At 38.8% G+C, this 16,706-nt stretch overlaps 1 protein-coding gene across 2 annotated transcripts in view; it reads left to right on the top strand.

Moving 5' to 3' along the window:
• CDK6 (cyclin dependent kinase 6) overlaps positions 1–16,706 on the top strand; it is a 142,297-nt gene that overhangs the window by 18,595 nt on the left and 106,996 nt on the right. For both annotated transcript variants that reach the window (XM_082754391.1, XM_082754390.1), the window contains exon 3: positions 10,755–10,890. In XM_082754391.1, coding sequence (XP_082610517.1) covers positions 10,755–10,890 — 136 coding nt within the window. The remainder of the gene's footprint in view (positions 1–10,754; positions 10,891–16,706) is intronic.

Genomic DNA, 16,706 nt, shown 5'->3' with positions numbered 1-16,706 from the left:
TTATAAATTAATTTTAGAATAAGACAGCTTATTAGAGGAAATGGCATGACAGCCAAGGAGCCTGTATAGCCATGTATAAATGACTATGCGTAAGTGGGACGTAAACTTCTCTAAGGAACAAAGCAGCCATGAAGCCCACACTTTTAAAAACCTAGTAAGATGCAGCATCTCAAATTCTGATGAAATGTGTAAGGAATTTGCATGCTAATGGAAATGAGGATCCCTTTTTATGTATCAAGTATTTAAGAGCAATTGCCTCCTGGCTAAATTTATTAAGCCAGAAAAATCTTGTAAAATTTCTATTGAAGATTTATTAGTCCCATTTGTTACTTTTCTGTACAACATGAATATTAAACTCAATCCTGCAAGTTTGTCACAGGTGAAACTCCCTTTCAAATTAAAGAAAATTCTGGTCCTGAGCCAAAGCCAGTTAAATACATGTACTAACTTCATGAGGTTTAGGTAGGGGCTCTTGTGTGCAGAGCTTTTTAGGATGGATCCCAGTCTGTGGAGCTTGAGTAGATAAGATTGGAGGTGTTTTCAGTGCTGTTTTTTGACATCTCTCATTTTCTTATAAGTTCCTTGTTACAAGAAGTGTTTATAAACATCTACATAATCAATTGAACATAACCTGGAATCCCACCAACTAAAATTGCTCAATTACAGTTTTCCTGGGAAAAAGTCATGTCTCCTAAATTCAGTTGAATTTAAGTGTTTGGTCTGAATTAGTCATCTCAATGTCTTCCCTGGCAAACAGGGAGAGACAGTACCCACTCCTCTCCCAATTTATTCAAGGGCCAATGTGGCCCTTTCAGGACTAACCACTAGTCCTGAACATCTCCATAATATGCCTTGTATCTCTTCCAGGGGAGCTGAAGAGAGAGCTCGATACTCCACAAGCTCTGCTGGGCTGCTCATGGAGACAAACGCCATTTCATCTGTCTGATGATGGGTAGCCAAAGACAGCTACGTTGGATGGAATTAGCTAGCATGCCTTAAATCTAACTGCCTCCCAAAAGATGAGACCAAATCCTGTTTGTTTTTCTTACCTATGTGAGCAATTGCCACTTGTGCTCCCCTTCAGGTTTTGCTGAAGTGAATGGAGGAATTTGCTTTCTCCTTAGCTAAGTTTGCTTGGCATCACAGTGCACAGGCTTCTTGGGAGCAGACCTGGCATCAAAGCCTGATCAAAGTCATCCCCCAAATCAAGCGTAGGCAAAAAGCACCAAGAACTGGGTCTCTGTTTTCGTGTCTTTTAACCTCGTTCATGACAAACGTGTGAAAATTAACACAAAGCATCAAAAACACCTCTTGCATTTTCAGTTGGTGCACTGCTGTACATAGCAAATGGGTTTGCCACCCAGCCACCATGCTTGCCTTGGAAGTGGGTGGATATATCTGGTCTGTTTTCAGGAAATTGTGAGCAGTGCAACACTATTAGTTCTACTGAATCCATAAACAAATTCTTTCAGCAGATTTAGACATTTTTAATGTTTTCATGCTGTTTAAGTAAATGGTGGTAATTTGCTGTTTCCATTTGCAAGATAACAAGATCTGTTCATATCCATTCATGTTTTCTAGTCCCCTAGGTAAAGACTGAGAAAGCAATGTGGTTCACAGCCCTGTTCATTTCAAAAGTTAAGGAAAAACAAATATTGTGATGAACTGTTTGCAATAAATCGTGAACATCATTTTCAGAGAAGTATAGCCATATGAAAAAGTTGCCTTGAGTCATAAAACTAATGAAGTTAGGAAGGAGAGACATTGGTACAGATAAGGGCATTGAGGTATGAGACGGGGGCTCACTTGCAGTACCCTAGACTACAGAATTATCTCAGCATGGGTAAGAAAAGCAAGACCGGGAACCACAGATTGCAACCATCATAGTAGATACAGGTGTAAATGGCATACAGGGGTTTACATTGCTCTCTGTCCAGATAATGACTATCTGAGTATAGGGTTCTGTAAGAGGTCTGCACCTGATTTCCCAGACTGGTGATTGTTTCATCCTCTTAGAAAGGATTTTCTTTGCTATGATATTATCTTGAGAGCCAATGACATTGTACTTAGGAAAAGTTACTTAATGATAAACCCAGAATAGAAATACCAGATATTACAGTGACCATTAAATGTTTTACTGCATTTTACTCCTATATATACTAATTGCTTTCTTTTTAATACATGGATCATGGACATGCAACATGTTACATTAAAAACATTATAGATTTCCATAATAATTCCTTGAATACATTAAAATAATATGATTCAAAGATCTAAAAAGAATTAATTCAGTTTTCAAAATAAGAGCTGTCATTACTAGTATTTACATTATTTATTTATTTGTGTATATCAGTTTGTCAACTTTAGCCAGTTTAGCCTTTTACTTTTCTTCAGGTTTTTTTTCCCTTCTGTTTTACTACTCTTTTGCTTTTGCAATGGAGTTCACAGTATTGCTGAAGCATGAAAGTTTTCACTTTCTAAAAGTCAGTTCATGATCCTGCTTTGAGAAATACAAACCATTCAGTCCCATGTCTTCCTATGAAGCTCTGTACAGATGGACTTTCTTGAGAAGTTTTAGCACGTCAGTGTCTCACAAATCACTAGAACAATACTTTCTGAGGGTCTTAATCAAAACTGTGGCTCCTGCCAGCAGAAGAACCACAACAAGGCATTTTGCACTTAGTGCTCGGTCTATCCCCTACATCCTCCCACCAGTGCTGGGCTCCTTTCAGTTGCTGCCCATACCAGTCCTTCTTTCCTGGGAAGTGGCAGCAGCAGGGCTCAGGCATATTTGCAGCAGTTAGCTTGTCCCCTCACTTTCTGTGTACAGCAGCTCCAACAAGTAGCTTTGTCCTTCTCAAGTACTAGCAGACAAGCTGTGGTTACTTGTATTCCAGAGGGCTTGGCATGCACCTGAAGGATAATTCACTTTCAGACAGAATATGAGTTTTGAGTCTAGCAACTTTCCCTGAGCAGAGTTACGTCTGTAGAGTAACCTGGAGGCTGTTCAGGAATAGCAGTCCCTGAATCGATGGTAAGCATTAAAAAAGCACTCATCTTCTGTCATCTTCTACAGCACCTGCTTCTTATCATTTAGGTTTCCCAACACATCTCTGAAAAGCAAGAACTTGGAATCAAATTTCAATTAGACACGCTTAAAGCTTAAAAAGCATTGGATAAAACACCTGTGATATTGTAAGGATATTGCTGCGATATTGCAAGGATTTAAAAAACTCTGTGAGACAGTACACAGTATCAAACAGGACAATGGGTTTTATGCAGTGACTACTTTTTGTATCAAGTGGAGGGTTATTATTTCCTGTGTTATTTTTGATATGTTGGCATCACCATTTAGTTAACTGTCTCAAGTGTAGATAGATTAGATTATTAAGCTACCAAAGAATAAATGATAATTTATGCAGACATAAAATCTTCTGAAGATGAGTCGTTGGTTTTATTAAAGCCTACAAAAGAAATGATCAACTTAGATTTAGATTCTGCATGTTTGACATGAGCACAAATTCAAAACATAAACTGAAATGTGGAATTTGTAACAAGCAATTTGATTGCGAGCTACACATGAACTGGATTTTGTTGTTTCCCGTATTGCACTACGTACGGCTGGCAGCCCAGGATAATTTCTGTGCTCCTTGCATTTGAATTAAACAAATTCAATACTCAGACATCAGTTTTATTTACATGTTAAGCAATTTAGAGAATGCAAAAAGGAATGCAACTACCCCTGGGGAAGGTACTCTACAGAAAATCTGAAACATTTATGAGGAGATGCACATGCATTGCCTATGAATGAGAGCATCTTTAATTTGTGCTCAAAACTGGAAGTTGGTTGGGAGCCCTCAGCAATGTGTAGCAGCGCTGTGCATGACTGAAGGGCAGTGTACATTCGCGTGCTCCAGGATCACATGAGAGCACCACGAATAGGTCAGACAGCAACTGCCAATCTTAAAGAATCTGCCAGTGGCTGTCTTTGCAACAGACCATGCTGTTTTTTTTTTATGTTTTGTTTTGTTTTGTTTTTTTGATGTGGGGGAAACGTGGCTGTCCCCACAGAGAGATCCAGCCGTCTGTTTGGTACAGCAGTGCACATGGCAAGTACAGGCATCAACAGGCTGGTATTTTCCCCAGATAATGGTAATTGCTCAGAGTGTGGCCAGTTTGGATTTAAAATCAATTGCAATGAGATGAAGCTGCTAATTGACTGGTGAGGAGTAAGTATTTTGAAAAACTGGTGAATTGCAGGGTGAGTCCTGAAACTGAAGTTTGCTGCTAAGAACACTGAATTGCTGACTTTCACCGGATTCATTTCTGTTCCTTGACTATTAAAAATAATCTCCCTTCCCGAAGAAGGTGAACAAGAAATGGCAGTGTTAGGGCTAAAAAAGACAGCATTATGCTATAAACAAAGAGAGGTGTAGAGAACATCTTGTCAAACACATTTTTCCTTGAAATAAAACTCTCAACAACTGAATATTTTAGTTACTTGGGTGGCATGGTGAGTAAACGTACTTGGCCTTTTCATCTTTTGGGCACAAATCTTGGCTTCTGTTGAAAACGAAAATGAGTTTTGGTGGTTTCGTGGGAGCAGACGTTTGTCTGCATCACAAAACCGTTCACGCTGGCACCACAGCTCGCCGTAGCTCAAGTGGGGCCCAGCAAGGAGAGCAGGGGTGCTGCAGGTCAGGGCTGCAGGCAGCACGGAGCGTTGAAAGCTTGCCCAGGCAGCCCACACTATCGGACTTTAGCCAGTGCTATTTACTTCGCCTTCAAGAGCATCTATTTCTCTCTGTCACTTTCCCTGTCTCTCCTCCTCACACACACTTAAAGAACAAAAACATCTTTTATAGAGCTAAGCATTTTAAATAATTTTTCCAAGTCAGAAAGGCAGAGAGACTGGAAAAAATTACAGCACAAAGCTCAGCTTGCAGATGAACGATTGCCTTGTCATCCTAATATCCCCCTTCCTTCCCTTAAACCTCACTGCTGAGTGGGCTCTAAGCAGGGATGTTGGCTGGGCTCTGCTGGGGTAGGTCTCCAGGCGAGGATGTTCTGCTGCCCTGCTCTCATCATGGCATTCCTCCTTCATGGCAGCTCTCTGCTCTGCGTGCAGCAGATAATGAATGAGTTGAAAACATTTATCTGCATGACATCTGTCTGTCCGAGATAAACTCATTTATTTTATCTGATGTTATGTTCTGTCCTCCTCGGTTACGTGCCTGAAAGAGGTTTCTTCTGAGGAAAAGAAGAGATCCTGTTACTCTTTCCTGGGAGGGCAGCAGAGCAAGAAAAATGTTTGCTGCCTCCAAGAACTCACTAGAAATGCAGACAATAAGGATTTGAGACTCAGAGTTGCCATCAGCAGTGCCCAGATACCGAGGTTGTTTTAATTAATCAAGATTGATGCGGAACATCTGCCTGCTGCTGGATGGAGCTCATGGTGGGCTAGCGTACCGTGCTGCAGGCAGTGCTGTGCTGCCCCACTGCATGTCTCCAGCCCTGAGGTGAGTCAGCTGAGGGTGGTCTAAGTGTCCCTGCATTGTTCTGCAGTCTGACATCAAGGCAGATCCCGTATCCCATGTATCAGTGCACATCAGTGCAGTGCAGCTGGCATGGCAAGCACACTGAGAGGCCTCCTAAAGACCCCATACACTTACAAAACGGGAACTTGGGTCTTGCATTACTAAGTCTTTTTACAAATGTTGCCACAGGAAAAAGAAAGAAAAAATAAAAATAAAAACCCACACCTAAAATATTAGATACTTTGAATTTAGAGGCCCGTTCATCTGCATGTGCTCTTTTTGTCATCTAAAATTACTTCACTAAAACTCCTCAGAGCGAGAACGTACATCTGAAATACTGGCTTGCAAAGGCATGGAGGAGCAGGTGACTGCTGATGAGGCTGAGACAAAGCAGTGTGTCCTGAACAAAGAGAAAGAGCTCTGTCATACGTTTTAGAGTGTGAAGCTCTATTTCCTGTTTTGCTACGTGGGACATGGTTCTTGTAACGCACATGTTCCAGTTCACTTGCCCAGCTATTGTGTTCTTCATCTGAAATACGGCCCCTTTGTTACAATACATTTGGTATATGTGATTTCAAGTGAGGACTGTTTTCTGTTAGCAGAGTGTTTTCTTCTTCAAAAACAAGGCAGAAGGTAGCTAAAATTAAAAGTATGGGGAGAACCGGTCTTTTCAAGGAATACTTAGTTTAAGAAGTTGGGCTGAATGAAGGGCTTTCAGCTGGTCAGGAGCCAGGTCTTACAGACTGAGTGGTTTCCAAAGAACAGAAGCATCTTAAGGCTGTTGCTGAAATTTGGACTCAAAGGATGCCTGACTGTCGTTCTTCAATACATTTAGGTATGAGAGGCTGAATATTTTTGTACCCTTGAAAATTATGGATTTACAGGATTAAACTGAGCCAAAGCCAGTGAAAGCAGAAGCTATTCACGTTCCCCCCAGATATTTGCCAATAAACCTCAATCATGACCTGTAATAGTCTTGGTATCCCAATTTTGTGGTGTTTGCATTTACGCTGTCAATCGTACATAAATTTTGTGATGGTTTTCTGTCATGTGGTAAATACCTTGTGGAGTTAGGCGAGACCACCAAACCTTTCTGTCTGAGTCTTTGTCCAGACTTCTGAAACCTGGAAATGTCGTAAACTTTTCTCCTTCTCATAAATCAACAGCTTCGGTTCTCTTTCGTTGTCACACATAAACTAGGAAGTTACTCTTCCTGGGAAGAGACTGCTCCTAAGAAAATTATGGTAAATCCATGTTACTGAAACACTTTTGAGGGCTGGGACTGTTTTTTTATTCAATGCTGTGAGTGACCAGCAAAGTAACAGGATCTTTGTTCATGTTGGATTAGTCCTACTGCAATAAAAATAACAATAAGCTCTTGGATGCTTTGGCAGCAAGTATTCCCTCTGGCTAATTTTCCAGTTGTACTTACTCATCTGTTTGAAAGTAGCCAAGGGAACTTATGTCCTACAGTTTTTCAGGTCTTACAGTCAGATCTCTTTTTTGGTATGTCTTGCAGGTGGCAAGTTTGACGTAACAATGGTTTTGAACTCTATCATTGTTGCCTTGCTGCCTCAGTTTGCTCAGGAAAAAATGTGTGAAAATAGCAGCTCTCAGAGCATCTCAAAAGCTGCATCTTGAAGTCTCTGTTGTTTCTTACAACATGTAATCTGAAGGACTTTCTAGAAACTGCAGATTAGTATGGGTCAGAATATATGCAGTGTTTTCAAATAAACTGGAACACCACCTGTTTTCTGCTGAAAAAAATTGACATTCGGACTGCATATTATAAAATAAAGATGAACTAAGATTGCATTTGTCAGATTACATGTTGTAAGAAACAACAGACTTCAAGACGCATCATCAAGTTTTCTAGAAGAGCCTTTTGTAGGCAGGAAGGTACTCTGGTTATAGTAAGATCCTCTAGGTGCAAGGCACCTATATGAAATAAAATAGACACAGATTTGTAGCTGGTATGCTTTTTTACTTGAGTACAATTAACTTGAAAAAATGCATTAAAACACAGGTAGTCAGTCAGTGTCTGTTGAACAATGTGCTAGTTCAGATCGATGCATCAGGCAGTGTATGACTTCCAGCCAAACATCTTGTTAAATACTTGCAGGATTTCCCATAGCGGATCTTACTTTAATCAAATAATTCAATCGTTTCTTTTCTAAGTACAATAGAAGGGCTGGGCTTGTGTTTACAAAGTGTTCAGTATGGAAATCCTGTATTAATTGAGGTACATTTACTTCACTTAGGACAGTGTCCACATCGTAACTCTTTAAATAAAAGGTCTTTGGCTGTTGCATCAGGCAATGACATCCAAAACTGTCCCGTCACGTACCGAGAGTCATGAGGAAATGGCCTGAAAGATGGATAGTGTAGACAGCAGGGGTATGCCTAACTAAAGCAGGCAACTCTGTGAATGATTTTCTACAGTGGATGTAAAAGAATATAATTTATGAAAGGTAGTTTTATCCCTATGGACGCTATCAGGTGAAGAGGCTGTGTCTTTCTCAATCTATTTCCAAAATTGCACAGGCAATGCCAGATGTTGCCTTTTTGTAATACTGCAGATTCATATAAGCTGTGCTTTAAATTATTATCTTTCTAAGGCAACAGCTGTGTTTTCTATGAGTAAACATGATGTGCTTCCACCCAGCCTGGTGCAGGATCTGGAGTTTCTATTATTAACAGTAGAGCATTTAGAGTTTCACATAAAAGGTATAAAAAAGGGAAATATATTATTACTCGGTGATAGTATTATTACTCAGTAATAGCTGACTAAGATTGTACTCCTTAGAGTTCCTAATTTTGCTATGCCAGTAAATGCCAGAACCAAAATGAGCCCAACACAGAAGAATTAAACACAGAATCAGCATTTCCTTCTGCAGTGAGTTGGAAGATACATTTTGCTTCTATATTCTGTACAGTGAAATCTTTTTTTTTTCCTTTTTTACTGAATTATAATTCTGTTATAGTTCAAAGGTAATTTTGCCAGTGTATTAAATACCTGGCAAAAGAGGTGTTTTAGAACATTTTTAGGTAAATGTAGGTCAACACAAAGGAATCATACAGTTGGAAATATTTTCCAGTGTTTATGTTCAGATGTTCAGACCTGTCTGGCTCCTCTCTATTTGCATGTGTTGGGGTTATAGGCAGTCCGGCTACATTCCACATTGATTTATATAAATATATTACAGATTATTAACCTCCAGCCAAATACCAACAAATTTAACTTTTCAGGAAGACTTGCAACTTTTCACAAAACTGATTTACTGTGTACAGGGCATCTACCTTCCATACGTGCCACATTAAGAGAATCACAAAGAGAATACTATTTCTGTTTATGAGAAATGTGCTGTTGCAGTCGCTAGTGTCCCATAATCATTTAGTAAATATTTGTTCATACGATGATTACAGATTAAGCACAGATAACATTTTTTAAAAAGACGTACGTTGATGGTCTCTTCATATCCTGTAACTCTAGTTCCCAAATTATTACTCACTGAAAAGATTCTTTAAGCTAAAAGGAATGTACATGCATCCCTTTTCAAAACATGGTGGCTAATAAACAATTTTTAAGTGTCTGTCCAAAGGTTATTTAGGAAATGCTTTTAAAATGGGTCCAGAAATGTAACATGTTAAATCTGTACCATTTCAAGTGAGCGTAATGCTGTCTTAAATTTTGGTTACAGTCTTCACAGATAGCTACGCCAATTCTTATCTTCCATTGCCTTGTGATATATTTTGATATTTAAGGTAAGAAGTAAAAACTCAGTACAAAACATTTACCTCGTCTGTTTTTCAGATGACCTATTTTAAAAGCAGTGACCCCCAAGGCTTTGTGTGTGATCTGTTTTGTCTCCAGATCCTGCATAGAAAGTCCTTAGTCCTAGGACAAAGAACAAAAATATTACTTGATAAAATTATCAGAAATCCTGCACTTTCCACAAAGTAAGCAAGCATTTATTCTAAGAGAATAAAAGATGCATATAATAAAACAATGTAGCTGCTATGATGTTGACCAAAATAAGTGGTAGTGTTAACAGAGCAGTAACAAATCATTACTTTTGACTTGTTGTCAATGATAGGTTCTTCAGTTTAACTGTATCTGCTTTTTTTTTTTTTTTTCAATAACTGTATATATATACATATATATTTGTTTAAATCTACTGTCACTTAGTAAAAGTAACAATTGATTTTCTGCCTCACTTCAGAGGGAGAGGCAGTCTGATCTGTACAGTTTTAAAACTAACTGAATGCACACATTAGTAAAGCATGTGAGCAGGGGACAGGATTTCTTATTGTGATTTTGTAGAAGTGGGACTTGAAGAAGGGTAATAAAAATGATGGTCACTGGTATGACTATAGGTGAGAAGCACTGAAGGATGGGTAGGCATTTGTGCAAAAGATAAAAAAACCAGTATGGTAGAGGAAGCATAGAAGATAAGAGAAATCCTAATTAAAAAGAGAAAACAATAGAAAATAAGCTAATCAGATAGGAATGTGACATTATGAGGAGCTTTGGAAATGAGCTTGAATTTGATGTTGTGCAACAAGTTAAAATGATAGAGAAATTCCAGTAAAAGGATGATGGAAAGTGATGAAGGATTTCTTAGCTATGGCATTTTGTAGATAAAGCTTTTTTTCCAAACTGTATCCTGACCCTGAAGGTATTCCTTGCTTCTGAAAACTTTCAGTAGTCGACACAAAAATTCTGTTTCCACCAAAGAAGATTTAATTCTGAACAGAGGTAAAGGTGAACATGATAGTGATGTGGAAAGAAAATCAAGGTGCATGTAAGCACCCTGTATCTTTTTTCTTCTCCTCAGAAATGTTACTCATACTGGTTTTTGAAAAGCCGTGTGGTTGATGCAGGATAGACTGTGGATAAATATCAAGTCATTTTCTGTGTTAACTTCAGTTGCTCTGTCAACAAAATATTTTCTTTTCATGTAATTATTTTACTTTGATGAACTGATGATTCTTACTACTTAATCCTATTTTAGAATACCCACATGAAAGAGAGAGATGATATTATCAATGTATCAATAGTTATCTGATGAATCAAGAGCTCTTTGCTCTACCTTTGGAAAGTATTTTTTTTTCATTCTCTATGCTATAAGAAATTTAAATAGACCTTTGTGAGCTGCAAGGTATGTCTATACTGGTTCCTTATACTTACCTCCTCTTTTCTTTGTCTTCTCTCAGGTTGTTTGATGTGTGCACCGTGTCACGAACAGACAGAGAGACCAAGTTAACATTGGTGTTTGAACATGTGGACCAAGACTTGACTACTTACTTGGATAAAGTTCCAGAGCCTGGAGTGCCTACTGAAACTATAAAGGTATTTCAGAAGAAAGATGCTGGATATTCTTTCAGAAAATATAAGATAGGAAGGACACAGAGATAAATCGTAAAGACCTTACTCAGGCAAACTGCATTTTAATGGTGTAGGATTTTATCATACCAAAAGTGAGTAAAACCCAGTCTGGGACATGAGTTGCAATGCAGCAATCTGTATTCACTAACTGAAGTATTCTCTTTGTAGTAATGTTGTACTTGTGTTTTTCTCTTTTAGATTTTTAAATCCCCTGACTCTCTCCCATTTTACTGCAGTCCTACCAAATGTAGCATCTCAAATCATTTAGAATGATCTTTGCTTACAGCTATGGGCAGATCATTGCATTACTGTTTAGTCCAATACTGCTTTAACTTTCCCTAGAAGGTGGCTGATAGAGTGCTGGATATTGCTAGAATTGATAAGATAAATTCTATGTTCCTACTCCATTCTCTTTGCTTTCTGTTTCCCCAAGACAGTCTTTCCCTTGCATGTCCCTCTGACTAGAAAGGTATCTATACATCTCAAGAGCAGGAGTTGTTCACCATCAACTTGCTGGGAGGGTGCTTGAGCTCATTCTCTACAGAGGACAGAGGAAGTGCTCAAGGAAGGGGGTAGCATGACCAGTTGTAGAAAACAGAAAGTCTCTCAGGAACTGGAAGCATGGTCACAAAGTTTTCCATCATGTCATCTCATACTCTGCATCTATAAGGGAGAACCTCTTCCCAAGATAGGAAGTGCTTGTATTACTGGTACTAAAGCATGTATTCCAGCTCCTCTCCTGGGAATTTCACAGTGAAGTGCTACACCAAGGATCATAGCTTGAAATGTTTGACAAAATGTTTAGGCCTGGAAAAAGAAGCAGAGGGATTGATGTTCCTACATTTTGATTACCTACCTAACAATTCTTTTGATTTTTCTTTTTCGTGATGAGAGCTAATTTATGCTTTCAGAGAAGGATTGCCTTGCATTTGTATAAGTACTTTCTGGAGGTATGTTGTGTCTTCTGAGTCTGGCAAAAGTCCTGAGGGAGGAAAAGACAAGAAAAGAAAACATAAAAACCTATCTGAAATTTAGTTGTTTTAATATTTTTTGTTAACAGCTTCAAACTTAGGAGTTGTTTGATCTTTCTGTAAAAAATGAGACATAACACTGATAAAGATCTTTTAACTTGTATCAAAGTCACAAATGTATAACATCAGCCAGTTCCAGCAACTGTATTTTTTAAGCCACCCCGAGTGGATACAAAAAAAAAAAATTTTTTCGAAAAAATGGATACAGCCTCTATTCAGTCCTAGCAGAAGACTGGAATGTACCTCTTGCATTTGAAGGGCTCTTTTATGTTAACACTTCTACGGTTCTACAGCCTCCTAGGGCTTTGATGCTACCTAAGGAATCTGTATATCAAAGTACCTAACATGGTAACAATAACATAAAAGGTAACTGACATCCTGTCTTACTAAATATATTAAAATAGATGGGAAATAAATGACCAAGCCTCTGAAATTTCTTTGAAATATCTTCCAAGCTATGTTTCACATGAAGCGATCGGAAGAGGTGAGCACTGGATTGAAATGCTTCCAGTTTTCTAAAATCCCATTTTAAATTCACACTAGTAGATTGTAATATGTATGCACAGATGTGTATTTCATGGCAGTTCTATACTTGTGAAGGAAAGTGTTGGTTTTACTTTGGAAAATCAAATGTTATTCTGTTGTTGTGTCATTTCTTGAATTATGTTTAGGACAGGAATTTAAAAAGAGATCCAGTTGAATTAAATTGGACCTTGTTACTTTACTATTTATGTATCTTATCCTGAAAACACACAGTTTATGGAGGTACTTTTGCTGATAGTCTCTGAGGATTGATGACATGAGGAAAGTTCTCAGGGCTTATTCCTAATGCGTTTTGATACCTTTCTAATGATAATGTGTTTACGGATGTTTCTGGTGGACACTGAGGCAAAGCATAGTTCTCTTGGCTGCAGGGAAATATTACCATTTTGCAGTAACTGAGCATTTAACCCAGAGAACATACATCGTTAAATGACTAATCTGACTTTTTATAGTTTGGCTTTTGAGGTTAATATGGATTTGTACTTCATTTATTTTCCAGAATCGCAGACAATTTGTGTAGAGTATTTCCCCTTACCACTAGCACAGTACAAAACAACTGCCAGTATTGTAAGACCATCTGTTAAAGTTCTGTATGTGTCAGCAGCACAGAGGTACCAAATGAGCTGAGTAAGCTCTGGATAGCTGGAGCTGAAGGATCTAATATACCTCTTTGGCACCATGGTGTAAACTCAACAGTTATTAGTGGAACTTGAAAGACATAAAATTACTATGAGAGAAGTATCAGTCGCAGAAGATCCTTTCTCTGTGAGATAACTATTACCATTACATACCATTTGAGGGTGGGAGACTCTGCTTTTGTTGGTTTGGGGCATTCTGGGTTTTTTTGTTACTAACTGTCAAGGAATATAAGTGACAACAGTGCCACTTTAACAATTTATTTTATGTTTAGAAGATAGTAGTCAGACTGTAGCAATTCAGAGAAGGTAACCACATAGATCATTTAAACATATCTAACTCTTTTGTCCTAATGCTGCTCAGCAATGTCTTTCCAATGTCTGCATCCCTTCAGCAGGAGTCATCCAGAGGATATTTTAGGAATATATCTATTGGTGCCCATAAAATAATGGAAGAGGGGCATTGCCTAGTAGTGGGAATGCTTATAGAGGATGCAAGGCGGACTTGCTCAGCTCCCCTCCCTGTCTCCAGAAGCATGAAGGCCTATTTCTGTGACTGTAGCTCTGAGTTATACATTATTCTAGAAGTAGGTATTCTAAATCTTTTCTAATGAGGTACTTCAACTTTTCTATAATGGAGTGTTCTAGAGAGAGGGACAATGTGATCCCAAATGCTTGTGGACGTGGCACTCACCTTTGAAGGAGAACTATGTTCGAGCCTTTAAACTAATTAATATGTCTCTGTAAATCCTGGATTATAGTCCTGCTTCCCATATTAGACCTAATTAATATTTGTTCTATATGGGATGAATCAGAATCAGCAATGACAACACCTTCGTCTTGTCCTCTCCTCTCCTCTTCTCTCCTCTTCTCTCCTCTTCTAGCCTCTCCTTTCTTCTCATCCTCTCCTCTTTCCTTCCTGGGATACTCTTTAATTTTAGGGCAGTTTCTTTGGAAATGGAAGGTATGAGTTCAGTTTCCTTAGGACACATCTGTTAGTCATGCATAGGTCTTTGGTAATGTTAATGCCATTAGCAGTTGAGAGAGATTTGGCTCATTAGGAAGTTTTGTTAGTTGACATAAGGCTTGTGGAAATGGGAATGACACATCTCTGCCACAGAACGGAGATCTTTTTATTTATTTTTTCAAAGGTTAACAGGCCACTAGAGCATTATGATGTGTTAGTCTTTGAGACTGAAGCGTGTTTAAGCTGGATGATCACATTTTGATACAATGCTTGCAAGGCTGCTATGTGTTTTGGATCCCAAAGAATTTGGATATAGGTGTGGTTTTTATAGCCCTAGTTACATTTTTAGTATGGAAATCACGGGCATGCAAATTAATTGAAGTATGTGCAGTTAAGCTTGGCATACCTAACCTACTGCAATGTATATAACAATACAGAACTTTAAATTGCTATGTAGATGTGATGATTTGGTATATAGAGTTAGGTGTTTTAGGAATGGCTTACTGGAGTTTTCTCCAGCCATCTTGCCAAGGAATCTTCAAATGAGAGAGGATAACAAAGTGTTAACAAGTTTCTTTTTGATTTTAGTAGTGAACAAAGCTAACTTTACTAGCTAATGTCATTGTAAGTAAAAAGGTGGCTTGTAATAGTTTTCTTATAATTCATCAGAATTACACATGCTAACTGGGCTGTGTATGCTTTCCATCTGACAGTCAGCATATAAGGGAACAGAACAAAGGTCTCTGGTATAGCAAGTGCATACATTAACTATTGTGGGGTGCTAGAAGACCAGGGAATGATCTACCCTCCTCTGTGGTCTAAGAATCGCCATGTCATTCACCACAGCCTGGAACAGGGCAGCCTGGAACAGGGACAGAACAGGATTTAATGTGTATCCTTTCCTCTGGTGTTTACTGATTCCTCACTCAACTGAATGGCATTTGTGGATATTGTTTTTCTGTTTCTCCTTCGCACAGGAAGCCTAGATCTCTGTCTGATTCAGATATCCAGATTTTGCTATTTAGATGCTACTCTGACCGTACAGCAGTGAACCCCATTTCCTCTTGTGGATTTATCTGATAGTAGCCTATAAATCAAATTTTAAAATACTAACTCAGTCAGTTTTATGTCTTGGAACAGAAGTTGCTGTTACATCCCTGTGCACTTCCTTTAACTTACGTTACCTGCTAGCAAACCAGGTGGGCTGGTCACGTCTTTGCAGGGCTCTTAGAATATTAATATGAAGATGTTACTTCTCAGAAAGCAAACCAGCATTCGGTGTTGTGAGGTGAGTCATCAGCCATCTGCCACAGTTGTACCTCCTCAGTTGATCACGTATGAGATGTGCAGCAGATGTCACACAATCATGCAATTCTGAAAACAGCACAAGGTATTCCAGGAAAACAGATTCACCAGCGCTGACACTCTTCAGAGCAAGGCTGTGTTTTACAACATCTAAATTAAAAGTCACTCCTTTATGCGTAGCTGCACTGAAAAAGAGCTTACAAAAATGAATAATGAATATACTAAGGGAAGAGCTGTTCATAATTTTTTCCCACAAGTATTTTTGTAGATAAGAAAAAAGCAAAGCTTAGTGAGGAATTGAGAGTCCAGAAATAATGGATCAGATCCTCAGCTGATGCAGAGAGGTGTAAATCCATTAGCTCCAGTGAAACAATGGCAGTTTATGGCTGCTAAGGATCTTGTTCTTTGTGCGGTATTTTCCAGCAAATTTTGTTCTGAAGCCATATTATGAATTAAAGAAGAATCATCACTATAAATAAATGGAAAACAAAGTGACTGAGCTATGTTGTTACCGTTGGTTAAATCTTTTATTTTTTTCTCTGTTATCCTACTGTCAGGGGTTGGGCTGCTGCATGGAAGAGTAGCAAGAGAGAGAGCAGGTGCCCTGCACATGTGGCAGCTCTGAAGGAACTACACCTTAAAAAGAGGATGTTCTCCAAATGGTGGTGGTGGTTGCTCTTACAGGCACTGTCATTTCTTTCCCATACTGCTGCTGTATGTCGGGACACAGCCACATCTCCTTTTGTGCAGTGGTGGAGGGGGCAATGTACAGGCTGACCAAGGGGCTCGGTGGAGTCCTGACTTGAATATGAAGAAACTGCTTAGCGCAGGATGTTTTGAAAGTTAATGTTGTGTCTGTACAGTTACTTCCTTCACCTGGACCAACTTACTGCCACAGATTTTAATGATGGTGGGATTAAATATCTCCAAATCCCTACCACTTCCAAATTCAAATCCATACATTTTCAAAATGATGGTAGGGTGTAGTTGTTTTTTTGTAAAGCTGTAGCCCAAGACTGCCCAGACCTCCATTGCTTGCAAACTGAGAGCTCACAAAAATGCGAGGCACTCCAATAATTCTAAATCACCCTGTCCTGAGCAGAGTGATTTAAAATCATTGGAGCGCTTCACATTTTTTCAGTTGTTCCAGTTTGGAAAGCAGTCAAGCAACATTGTAGCATAATGCATGAAAGCAACCTGCCTGAAGTAATAATTTTAGTCTCTCAAAACAATGGCACAATTACAAATTCTGTCACTGAAAAGACGTCTATCAAGGACTCTCTAAATAGACATCTCAAC

The sequence above is a fragment of the Aythya marila genome (assembly GCF_965140915.1).
Source record: "Aythya marila genome assembly, chromosome: 2".
Taxonomy (NCBI): domain Eukaryota; kingdom Metazoa; phylum Chordata; class Aves; order Anseriformes; family Anatidae; genus Aythya; species Aythya marila.
This window is presented reverse-complemented; position numbering and strand designations above follow the sequence as displayed.